The sequence below is a fragment of the Macaca nemestrina genome, chromosome 4 (genome assembly GCF_043159975.1).
Source record: "Macaca nemestrina isolate mMacNem1 chromosome 4, mMacNem.hap1, whole genome shotgun sequence".
Taxonomy (NCBI): domain Eukaryota; kingdom Metazoa; phylum Chordata; class Mammalia; order Primates; family Cercopithecidae; genus Macaca; species Macaca nemestrina.
Genome location: NC_092128.1, coordinates 71,953,710 through 71,966,082, shown reverse-complemented (window position 1 = coordinate 71,966,082; position 12,373 = coordinate 71,953,710). Strand labels below are relative to the sequence as shown.

Below are 12,373 nucleotides of genomic sequence, written 5' to 3'. Positions count from 1 at the left end.
AGAGCAAAAGTTTTACATTTTGATGAAGTCCAGTTTATCGTTTTTTTCTTTTATGGATCATGCTTTTGGTGTAAAGTCTAAACATTCTTTGCTTAGCCTACATCTTAGAAGACTTTATGTTCTTTTCTTTTTTTTTTGAGATGGAGTCTTGCTCTGTCTCCCAGGCTGGAGTGCAGTGGCGCGATCTCGGCTCACTGCAAGCTCCACCACCCAGGTTCACGCCATTCTCCTGCCTCAGCCTCCCGAGTAGCTGGGACTACAGGCGCCCGCCACCACGCCCGGCTAATTTTTTGTATTTTTAGTAGAGATGGGGTTTCACCGTTTTAGCCAGGATGGTCTTGATCTCCTGACCTCGTGATCCGCCCGCCTTGGCCTCCCAAAGTGCTGGGATTACAGGTACGAGCCACTGCGCCTGGCCGACTTTATGTTCTTTCTAAAAGTTTCGTATTTTACATTGAAATCTATGATCAATTTTAAGTTTTATATATAAAGTATGAGTTTTAAGTAGAGGTTCTTAAGTTTTGCCTGCCTTATATCATACCAATTGTTCTGGTGCCATTTATTGAAAATACTTTCTCCTTTTGCACCTTTGCTAAAACCAGTTGACAATATTAGTGTGAGGCTATTTCTTGTTCTCTGTTCTATTCTGTTGATCTATGTGTTTATCCATCCACCAGTATTGCACTGTCTTGAAAGAGGGTAGCATGGTTCCTCTCATTTTAGTTTTATTTTTCAAAATTGTTTTAGCTACTCTAGTTCTTCTGCCTTTCCATATACATTTTAGAATTAGCCATAGCTACAAAAAATATCACTGGGATTTGGCACAAATTGCTGCCCAGCAATTGAACTAAGTCCAGCCATTCTGGTATCAGCTAGTGGCTGTGCCATGGCAGTTAAGTTGGGCACAAAATTTCCCCCAAAGGCACAGCTATAATTTTTCAAGTAAAATTGAGATACTGCTAGGGCCAGGCTACTGCCCTCTCAAATATATGATTTCTATGTGACTAGCAAGGCCTGTTGGAGCCTTTCCATCTGGTTAATCCTCCAATTAAATGTTGACCCACCCTAAAGTCTAGATGTCACACCAGGAAGTCCCAAGGTTTCCATGGGTTAGGTATTCAGTTTTGAGAGCTGCACATTAATAGCTGCCTGTTTTTCAAAGTGGATGCTGTTTGGTGGTTGGGTCAGGTAGGTGGCCACACTGGGTTGGAAAAGGCCTGAGTGCTCTGACTGCCATTAAGTCAGTCAGCAATTTCCCTTTCTCCTCCTGGGATTCTGTATTGTGTCGGGAGGACCACCTAGGAGGGGTCAGAGACATGTTAGGGAGCAATTTACACAGACCATTATTACCTCTGTACATGTGGGAGCCCTCAAAAGGGAGAATCCCACTGACAATCATCAGACAGGTAAGTGTGGGCATACAACACATCAATTCCATTGTACATTTAGATTTAGAAACCACTTTACATTGAATCACCCAAAAGGCCTCACCCACAAAGCTTCCCTTCCTTACCACAGAACATGTTAAAAAGCCTTTTCCATCACAGGAACACAGACCACAGACCAACAAGTTGAAAATGTGTGCAAGTCAGGGGCTACATGTGGCAAACGAGTGCCAGGTCACATTATCCCCCAGCCAGGAGGGTTGCAGAAGAGGCTGTCTGTGGGCAACAAACTTAATTTTCAGCCTTTTTTCTCCTTTAGCCTCTTGCTCCAGGATCAGTGCCGAAACACCGACAACTACCTCTCCTGTGGCAGTGGTGAGCCCCTGCAACATCCAGAAAGAACTGGGGCCCTGGGCTTCTATTTTCTCCCATGCATACCACCACATTTTACCCTGAAGTCTTCGGCACCTTCTGTCACTCCTGCACCCAGCATCTTGCTCTCATTACGGCTGAATCGGCTGTGGTCTGCTCTGCACTTTTAGGCATGGCATTTCATTCACTTCGGCATTTGAGCAGTGTTGCAACTGCCTGCAGCTCAACCAAATAACCTTCTGTTTTCAGTCTACCCAAGGCTCTCAATCGAACAGCAAGGTTCTTATTGATAACACCATTTATTTTACGTTTTGGGACTTGACTCAGCCACAGGAGTTGTTGACTCCTTATCTTGAAAACATCCCTTCCTCTGCCTGCCTGCAGGAGTAACAAAGCACCATTCGCACTGTTTGTTTCTATCCTACCTCATGTTGCTAAGCCTCTAAACACGGCCTCCTGTTCATGAATAGATAGGACAGTGGGAACTCTTAATCTCCACCAACCCTCACCCTATATCCATCATTAGGGTTAGAGCATTCACTACCAGATCTCAGGGAGTCTTGCATTCCAGAACCTGGCCCATGGTTCCTTTTTCAGAGTATCATGTCTTTGTCAGCATCCCATCCTTGTTGCCAAAACTCTCAGTTCCAGGATTTCACTTTACCCTACTGACAAACGAGTAAGTTAGCCTGTTACAATCTCAAGAATGCTGACAGAAGACGTGAGACTCTTGGGTTAGAGGCAAAGGACTTTATCACTCATGGCACAGCCCTCAGAACGAACCTCAGCATATTTGCATCAGTTCCCCTTGTCTCCAGTTTCACAGGGGCAATGCAATGGGCCTGGATGGATAGCAAGCACACGGTGGGGTTCATGTTGCAGTTCAGCTAACACTGAGTGTGAGGAATCCACTTCTTAAGCAGTTAAGCCTGCTCCTTGACCACAAGTTACTAGTTACGTAAGTCCTGAGATGGCTCAGGCAAAATTGTCAACAGGGCCTTGCAGTCTTGGCACACCTAGTAAGATAAGAGGCCTGACTGTATCCTCAAACAATTATCCTTTTTGTGCTTTGGCTTTGTTCACTCTCATGTATTTGTCTCTCAACCTGTTGTACACTGATGGCTCACACAGGCTAGGCACTTATGCAATAAATACTTAATGAGACAGCTGGCTAAGAGATGAAGATAGTTTGATCAAGAATATTGTCAAATTGCAGTTTCAAAGAGTGCAGAAGAATAATTCCTTCAAAAGTTTGGCCACCACTCAGTCTGTCGGCTACCTAAGTGGAACTGAGGTCCAAAGGAAACTTTTCTGATTCGTCTTTAAGAACTAAGTCTACTGCCAGTTCCTAATGTAAGGACTATCACATAATATAGTCTAGAAAGAGCCACTTCTTTCTAGAAAGAAATCTTTCATTCTGGTGAGAAGGTTGTAACAACTGACAAGACAATATAATGTTGCCAAGGAGAAGACCCAGTAATTATGCCTGTAGCACAATGTTGAGATGAAACAACTTCTGGGCCAGGCACAGTGGCTCTCACCTGTAATCCCAGCACTTTCGGAGGCCCAGGCAGGCGGATTTCTGAAGCCCAGGAGTTCAAGACTAGCCTGGGCAAGATGGCAAAGCCCCGTCTCTACAAAAAATACAAAAATTAGCCGGGCGTGGTGGCATGTGCCTGTAGTCCCGTAGGAACTCACCTGAGGTAGGAAAATCACCTGAGCCTGGGAGGTTGAGGCTGCAGTGAGCTATGATCACAACACTGCACTCCAGCCTGGGCGACAGAGTAAGAATCTGTCTCAGAAGAAAATTAAAAAAAAGGAAAGAGAAAAAAAACAATAAACAAAACAAAACTACTACTCAGTCCAAGAGCTAGTGCATGAAAAATTTTTTCCTTTGGAGTTATTTCAGACTTAAAACACCCCCGAAGTTTGTATTATCACTTAATAGTTAGCTTCCAAGGTTTTACTCTTCAGAGATATACTATCACTGCTTTTAAATTATGATCAAACTTTAATAAATTCCAGATTTTAATTAATAACATGTAAATGATAAATATTTGAGGACTCAAAGGAGATAAAAAAATGAGATTAGTAGCTGTGATGAACAACAATTAAGGAATAATTCAGCCTATGAACATTAGTAGTTAAGCTTCAGATCTACACAATGAAAGGCATAAACAAAATGACACCACTTTAAACGATTATCACCGGCAGACTCCATGAAGCACCAGCTGGGGCAAGGTCAAATGTCATGGGTTGTTTTGGTAACTCATAAGGGACACAGAAAGAGAAGCAGGCATTTTTATTCATATGGCATAAAACGTTTTTCTTTCCTAAGCAATTTCACAAAACATATCTTAAAGTTATTTTTCTATGTATTTCTATTAGAGTTCAAGAAAAAATAACATTTTTCTCCTGAAAGCTATAGTGATGTCAATAAAATGAGCACTGAAGTCATAATGTTTTAACACATTGTCATGCAGTGTTTTTGTATTTATAACTGGGATACAAAATGCTCAGTAAGTGGCTAGTGTAAAAATATTAGGCACTAATCAATTACATGTAAGAACCAAATTGATCCCATCACATTGGAGGGATTTAATCTGAAGAAAATCAGCTTTCTGACTTGGTTAAAACAAAGTCTACAATGTAATGAGACAAGATGGAAGTAGTTTAAGTAATAAATGTTTAATCAAAGAATTTTACATATTATTAACAGCATTCATTTGGCCAAACATCTACACGTCTGTAGAATCCTACTGTATATAAAGTGGGAATGTATCAAGTATAGACTATGAAAGTGCAAATAACAAGTCAAGGTTAGATTAACTTTTTTTTTTTTACATTATAAAATTAACTTGTTTACAAAATAGGCTTTGCCAAACTTCATTACTGAATTGTAAAGTCAATGACTGTGTTGTTTTTAAAATATGTACCAAGGAAATACAAATTGGATAATGATCATTTTTCATGCTCAGGAGAGAACAGCACAGAAATAAAGGATACTGCACAAGGAGCAAGGAAACCAGAACCCATTGTGTACACTATCTTCACACAGAGCATTCTTTCTCACCTTAACTGCAGTTGTGCAAGATGCCTCAATGTGATGCAAAGACTCTATATTGGAAAAATTACAACTTGGTCTAAAAACTTATTGGTGTTGATATTTTTAATCCAAAATAAATTTGTAAAAAAATCCTTTAATGGACTATTTCAGTTTAATATACAGTAATACACTGTAGATAAAGTTAATATTTCCCCCCACTAACTTTAAGAGGGATTGATATCAATGTTTCTGATCACTGGAGAAATAAAAACTAATGTGGACCTTTGATATCCATGGCATAAGAGGATTTCCACTAGTTTATCCTAAGAGGATCTGGGGAATATTAAATATTCTAATATAGTGTCCTAGCAATATGAATTTTAAGTACAAGGATATTTCAAAATCAGAGTTTAGAAAAAAAAGTAATCAAAAACCATAATCACATCTCTTGTGGATAACAATACTAATATAACTTTTTACCCAGCCCAGGATTTGCCTGTACAAACTCAGAACTGAAAGTTTGGTATCTGTAGATTTCTGGTAACAATCTGGCAAAACACTAAATTGGAGGGTTGTACTTATCTATTTTGCTTATGTTATGCTAGTTTTGATAATATTTAAGTAAAACAGCCATTCCAACAGTTTACTCTAGTTTTAATTACACACTGTACCATTGTATCTTAATTACAACTAAGACCAGTATTTTCTTCACAGTAAGACACCGATAACTAGGAAGTTGATTTTTTTCAACACTAAACAGTAATCACACAGCAAATGAGTATTGCGCAATAGAACAAACACATGTCAGCATTTGCTAATTAGGCAAACAAACTGATGGAACATTTAGTTGTTATATTTAGTGTAAAAGCAAGGCCATGGGTGGTTTTATGGAGGTCTTTGCAATTCATAGCATAGTTACTTCAGAAGAGACATTGAAATTTGAATTACTCACTTATTTAACTGGCAACTATCCATTTAGGTTAGGCAAAGGCACGGTAACATGTTGCGCAGGATGTTTTATTGAATTTCTTAATAATCGTGGGATTTACTATAACTCATGAAAACTCCACTTTTTTTCTATTTTATAAAACACCATTAAAAGTAATTGCACCCATCAGTAATTAGAATGCACTGTAAAATTGTGAAAACAAATAACTATGATTGCACTTCCAATAAAGTGTCTCTTAAAATACAGCACCGCTGTTGCTAATCAACTGTATTTTAATATTAAAATAAACTGTTTTTAACAGCAGCATTAGGTTTAGTTAACTTAAGCTACAGGCTACATTTATATAAATGCAGTCTCCATGGCAACAAAAACCCATTTAATTCTGGAATATCATTGCTACCAAGTGGCACCTTTTACTCCCGAGAACGCTGACACTGCCCTGGAGCACTCTAGGATGCTGCACACCTAAATGCCTTGTTAGTCAGCGCACAAGTCAGAGTTTGGCACAGTTGGACTGTAAATAGACATGAAAGGAAATCTTTGATTCATGTGAAATTAAAACTAATCACACTTGTGGTAGATGTGGTACTAAAGAGACTTCAATTCACATTGCTCAGACAAAAAGGAAGTAAGTTACGGAAGAGCACAAAGAGATTGAAGACATATATGTTATCGGATCTATCCAAAATAAATTTCTAGAATGAAGAAAACTTTTTTTTTTTTTTTAAAGGAAAGCCACCCAAAGATTAGGCAGTAAGCCTTTAGTTTAAATGTTCAATAAAGTATTGTCAAGTCTAGGCTAAATAGAGGACTGCATTTTCTTGAAGAGTGTGGAATACAACTTATTTCATTTTTGTTTCTCTTTCTCTTGCTCTTCTTTTTGTCAGCAAAAAGGGGAAAAGCTATTCAATTAAATACAAAGGAAATTCCCTGTAAGGTTAAAATAAAAAATGAAGCTACCATTCAAGGGAACTCCTTTGGATTCAACCCTAATGTCAGTGGTTTATCACTGAGTTGGAATTAAGTGAATCAAAGTCTCTATCAAGCATACTCCACCTAGCATACCATCTGTAACTGTAATTCACTTAGAGCCCAGATGTGTGCAGTTCACAGTAAATGTACTTGTTCAAGCCAGTCACTTGAGGTTTGAGGTGTTTGACTTGAAACATCTGAACCATCTCCTCTGTTGGCCGCCTCATTACCACTGTCACCAGCTTGAGACACTGCTTCCTCAGCCAGAATATTTTCTTCCGAAGGATTTTCTTCTATCTGGGTTCCTCTATCTTCACTGACACTGGCATCTTCAAACACTGAATCTTCTGGCAGCACCAGTTCCACATCCTTCACACCTTCTGACCCATCTTTGATACAGGGGAGCTGGGAATCTGCACTGATTTCTGTAGTTGCTGGAGGAATCAGGGCAATACTCTGAGGGTTCATGTCATGAAACCAAGCCATGATGTTGCCAAGAAGATTGTCATTGATGTTGGGGTCCTGGCCAGCTGAGTCAGGGTCACTAGCTGAGGGACAGAAATCACTTCTTGCCTCACTGAGAGGGTGTGAACTCAGGGTGTCAGTTGAAAATGGGTCACTCTCTGCTCCTAGTCTCGTGAGGCTGTCACCAAGTTCCAAAAGCTCAGAGCTGCTCAATGCAGCCCGAGGGCTATCTGTATTTCTGGGGACAGAGTCCAGCCTGGAAGGTAAAGAAGTGCCTATTGCACCTAAGGATGCTTCATTACTGAGGAAGTCTCTAGTTTCTTCATCGAGGGTCAGTCCAGACTCTTGCAGTGATAACTGTATTGCAAGAAGTATATTGGGATCATCTTCATCCAAGGAACTCAGAGCCTGAAGCAACAGAAAGCAAAACTACTTTAAAATTTGACTAAAGAAAAACTAATTTAACTCAATTAGGTTTACCACTCTTCCTTTACCAATGGATTATTAATTTTATTTATACAGAAAAATTATTTTATCTACTAAAATCTTATATTTTTCTCCATGCCCATGCTAAAGGAAAAAAAAATACCTTAAAATGAATCTAAAATATAGGAAAATCTTTTCCTGCAGCACATCTTTAAAATAAAGATTTTAGAATGGAAAGAAGAAACAGGAAAGTGATGAAAGTAACAACAGGAAACCACACTCAACAGACAAACAGTAAAAGCATAGGCAATGAGGCTGCTCAGAAAGGCTACCTGAAGAGAGTCCTGGTTTTCAGAGCGACTGGCAGGGGTGTAGTCACGCAGGGAAGAGCTGTGCAGCACACTCATAGATGCAGAACTTACCACGGATGTGCCAGGCCTGCGGCTGCTGCTGCCGCCTTCTGGAATATCTGTTTCAAAGCAATTGGTACCAAAGACAATTTAGTGACAAGTAAGACTCATTTATTTTTTTCATACACCTGGTTGTTTAGATTGGCAATTTCTCTTTCAGTGCTGGGGAAAACTTGTGTTGACATGTTCACTTAATCTTTCTGGGATTTCTCTTCCATATTTGTCTTAATGAGCAATAATATATATGATACTATCACTTCAAATCCATGATTTTTTACCTTTTTTTTCTTTTTGAGATGGAGTCTTGCTTTGTCGACGACCTAGCTGGAGTGCAGTGGCGCAATCTTGGCTCACTGCAACCTCTGCCTCCTGGGTTCAAGCGATTCTCCTGCCTTAGCCTCCTGAGTGGTTGGGACTACAGACGTGCGCCACCATGCCTGGCTAATTTTTGTATTTTTAGTAGAGATGGGGTTTCATCATGTTGGTCAGGATGGTCTCCATCTCCTGACCTTGTGATGTGCACACCTTGGCCTCCCAAAGTGCTGGGATGACGGGCATGAGCCACCGTGCCTGGCTGACTTTTACATTTTTGCTTGCAGTCTATATGGTTCTTTTCATAAATGCAAGTGCTACTATCCATTTCTCTTTTTTTGTTAAGCAATAACTAGTAAAGGTTTTTCATTTTTAGATTTCTTAAAATTAAATAATTCGGGATTTACAATAGTCTGAACAGCAAATCTTTAGTCCCATTGATCCTGACATTATAGTCAGAAGATTTTCACTTATTAATTTAACATTTAAAAGTTGAATAATTAAAATAATTTATCTCTAATGCCAGAAATTCTCTCTTAAATAATGTCTACAGGACAACTAAGGCTAGGAGACAAATATTCCATGAACACAAAAACAGTATCAATCAATACGACAATTAACTGAGTGCTTCACTAGGTGCTTAAATGTTTTAGAAGCATTATCTAATTTAATACTCACAATGAGCCTATAAGGTGGCACTATTATTATTGTGTCTTTAGAATGTGGAAACAACCTTAGAGAGGCTGTGACTTAAGTTACACAGCTAATATGCAGCAGAGATGGGGTCATGAAGCCAAGTTTGCCTGACTCCACAGACCATGCTCCTAACTCCTCTGATTTTCTGTGTCTTGTCACAACAGAAGCATCTGCATATTTATTGCATATCTAAATGACAAACTCGTTCACAAACATTTATATCAGCCAGTTTGAAAGATAAATTCAAGAGAACTATGGGATTAAACCATACTCAACCCAAGGACTTACCTAAAGTGCTTTCACTTGGCTCATCAGGGTCTGGAGGATTACTGAGTAGACTGTGAACGTCTCCTCGACGACGCTGTCTGTGCCTCCTCCGATACTGAAATTCAGCATATTCCTGCATAAACCAAAGGTTATAAAATACAAGAGAGTATGCAATTTTTAAAATGCAAATAAAATAAACTACACACTTTTTTCCAGGGGAAAAAGTTTGTGATTTTATACACATCTTATAAAATCACTTGGCTGAAACATCAGGTTTTGCCATGCCAAGGAAACACAAAAGGTAAAATGGAAAAAGAAAGTTTTCAACAGTCATTACAATTGCCTAAATTAGGAATACTTGCAAGCCCCAATGCTACATTAGAACACCCCTATTTCATATGCCTGATGATTTCAAGAATCTTGTTATCTAATTAACACTACAATCATATTACTCATTTAAGTAAGGCTTTCCTTGAAGGGAGGTTTTTTATTTTTTTATTTTTAGAGTCAGGAGCTTGCTATGTTGCTTAGGCTGGTCTTGAAGTCCTGGCCTCAAGCAATCCCTACTACTCGGCCTCCTAGGTAGCTGGGATTACAGGTGTGAGCCATTGCACCTGGACACGAAAGTGGTTTTAAAAAAGTGACTGGGGGCAGGTGCGGTGGCTCACGCCTATAATCCTAGTGCTGTGGGAGGCCAAAGCAGGCAGATCACCTGATGTCAGGAGTTTGAGACCAGCCTGGCCAACATGGTGAAACCCCATCTCTACTAAAAATACAAAAAATTAGCCGGGCATGGGGGTGGGCACCTGTAATCCCAGCTACTCGGGAGGCTGAGGCAGGAGTATCACTTGAACCCAGGAGGTGGAGATTGCAGTGAGCCAAGATTGTGCCACTGCACTCCAGCCTGGGCAACAGGAGCAGGACTCCATCACAAACAAACAAAAACAAAAACAAAACAAAACAAAAAAGTGACTGGGATACATGTAACAGAAAAAGAAAAAAAGGAACAACAGTAAAAAAGAACACACACTATTAAGTAGTTGCCAGATTGTTGGATTTTCTATTCTTTGGGACTGCTACATACCATATTCACAAATCGAATAACTAGATTAAAAGACAAATGTTAGGTTAGCTTTAAAATAAGATGCTTATTTAGCTTCTTTTCTATATAAGTCAATATGTGGTGCTATTTACAACACAGGTAGGGGAAACGTTTTCTATTTAGCATATGGGATGAACACAGACTTAGGCAGATGTCCTCAGTCTATTTTACATTTGTGACAATGTTTAAAGTGAGTTTGTTATCACCAGAGGGTACAACCTGGGACCATCTGCTATTACCTGGGTATAAATGTGACAGAAGGGAAGAGAATAAAAGAGAAAGGAAGAGAAGAGAGGAGGCCAGGGTACATGATACCAACATAAAAAGGCTAATTTAGACAATCATTATGGTGTTTTTCCATGATAAACACTAAGATACTCAACTTTATGATTATCCTGGTTACCCTAGAATATTCAATATGCTTATATTGTGAAAGTACTAGGAGTAGGTGAAGACAAATTTTGTATCACAAATAAAACTTTCACATCATACTACTCTGGTGACTTTATTTAAACTTCTTCATTTATATAAGTAGTTGGACTCCTAAGAAGTGGGAGGCATCCTGTTAGGTTAGAAACTAATAAATGAAAGATACTCCAAGTGCCCTGAAGGTTTATACAGGTTCTTTAAAATGCCTTGCTGAGGTGGGGCATCATTTCCTCTTTTCCTACAGGCCCATGATCTCAAACTGATGACTTATTAAGTGTCATCAAGGCTCAACAGACCGTGAGGAACGGCAGCTACATTTCTTAGACAAAGATGGTATGAAAATTTTATCTCAATTCAAGGTTTATATTAGGGATAATTTGCTGACTTTGTAAACTTGATAATGGTACAAAGTTATGCATTAAACTATTACTGACCATAGACTATACATATTTCCAATTTAAGAAAATGAAACCGTTTAAAAGCAACTGCAAAAGAAACTTGTATATCTAATCGTCTGACAGAAAACTCTCAGATGGCATTCTCTCATGATGCAACAGGCTTAAATATATTGTTCTCATAAAATTTATCTGAAAATTTCCAAGGATTCCTAAGATCTTCAAGAATGTATATTAAAAGGGTTTAGTCAGTATACTCCAAATGGTTTGAGAATGTTAAGGATACAGAGAAGACTAAAATGTTCTAAGATTTACAGAGGGAGAGGCTGTAAGGAGCTGTTTTAAGTAATAATTGCAACAATTTTGTCAGTGGCTTAATGAGATGCTTTAATCCTAGAACTTCCATGGGGTATCACCATCCACATTGTAAAGATGAGAAATTAAGAAAGAACATAGCCTAGGATCTAATAAGTTACACTTAGAACTTGAATTCAGGTGTTCCTCAGACTTTATGCTGTTTCCACTGAGCTCCACTGCCTTTAAAGTAGCATAAAACAAACCTTTATGCTTGCCAGACTCAAGTTAAATTGAAAAGAGTACAATGAAATTAACTTCACTGAAAAAAATATAAATTCAATCTAAGTCTACTGAAGTTGGTAACCTTGTTTTTTCCCTCACTATTAAGGCAGAGAGCTATTTTTCAAAAATATAACTCTGGCAGTTACTCGATAGTCATACATATGCAGAATTTGAAAGTCTAACAATGTGTAGTAATTCTTTATATCTGCAATAAGGTTTATGTAAAAGCCTAGTGTTTCAATGTGTCAAAGACTAAAGAAAACTAAAAGTAAATAATTTCTAAAAAATTATCAATTCATAAAAAATAAAGTAACAGTCATATTAGTAGGCCCTCAATATTCAAGGACAAATATTTCATGATTCCTTAAGTTTCTGTCAGAGCCAGAAGCTGCAAGATGATACACATACATGCTTGTGAATACACTGATGAAGGTTTTATTTATTTTTGCTAAATAGTGTTTCTACCTTAAAACACGGAAATCATTAGTATTTTTTTTCTTTTATAATTTCAGTTTGCTTATTCTTCCTTTTATGTGGAAGTTTTCCACAATATCCCCGAAGCTGTAAA

At 38.5% G+C, this 12,373-nt stretch overlaps 1 protein-coding gene across 7 annotated transcripts in view; it reads right to left on the bottom strand.

Moving 5' to 3' along the window:
* Positions 1 to 4,044: 4,044 nt before the first annotated feature.
* Positions 4,045 to 12,373, bottom strand: part of LOC105475489 (ankyrin repeat and IBR domain containing 1) — a 155,617-nt gene continuing 147,288 nt past the window's right edge. For all 7 annotated transcript variants that reach the window (XM_011730766.3, XM_011730770.3, XM_011730768.3 and 4 more), the window contains 3 exons: positions 9,322 to 9,433; positions 7,948 to 8,084; positions 4,045 to 7,597 (listed from right to left, as the gene is read on the bottom strand). In XM_011730766.3, coding sequence (XP_011729068.1) covers positions 6,860 to 7,597; positions 7,948 to 8,084; positions 9,322 to 9,433 — 987 coding nt within the window. In that variant the 3' untranslated portion in view covers positions 4,045 to 6,859. The remainder of the gene's footprint in view (positions 7,598 to 7,947; positions 8,085 to 9,321; positions 9,434 to 12,373) is intronic.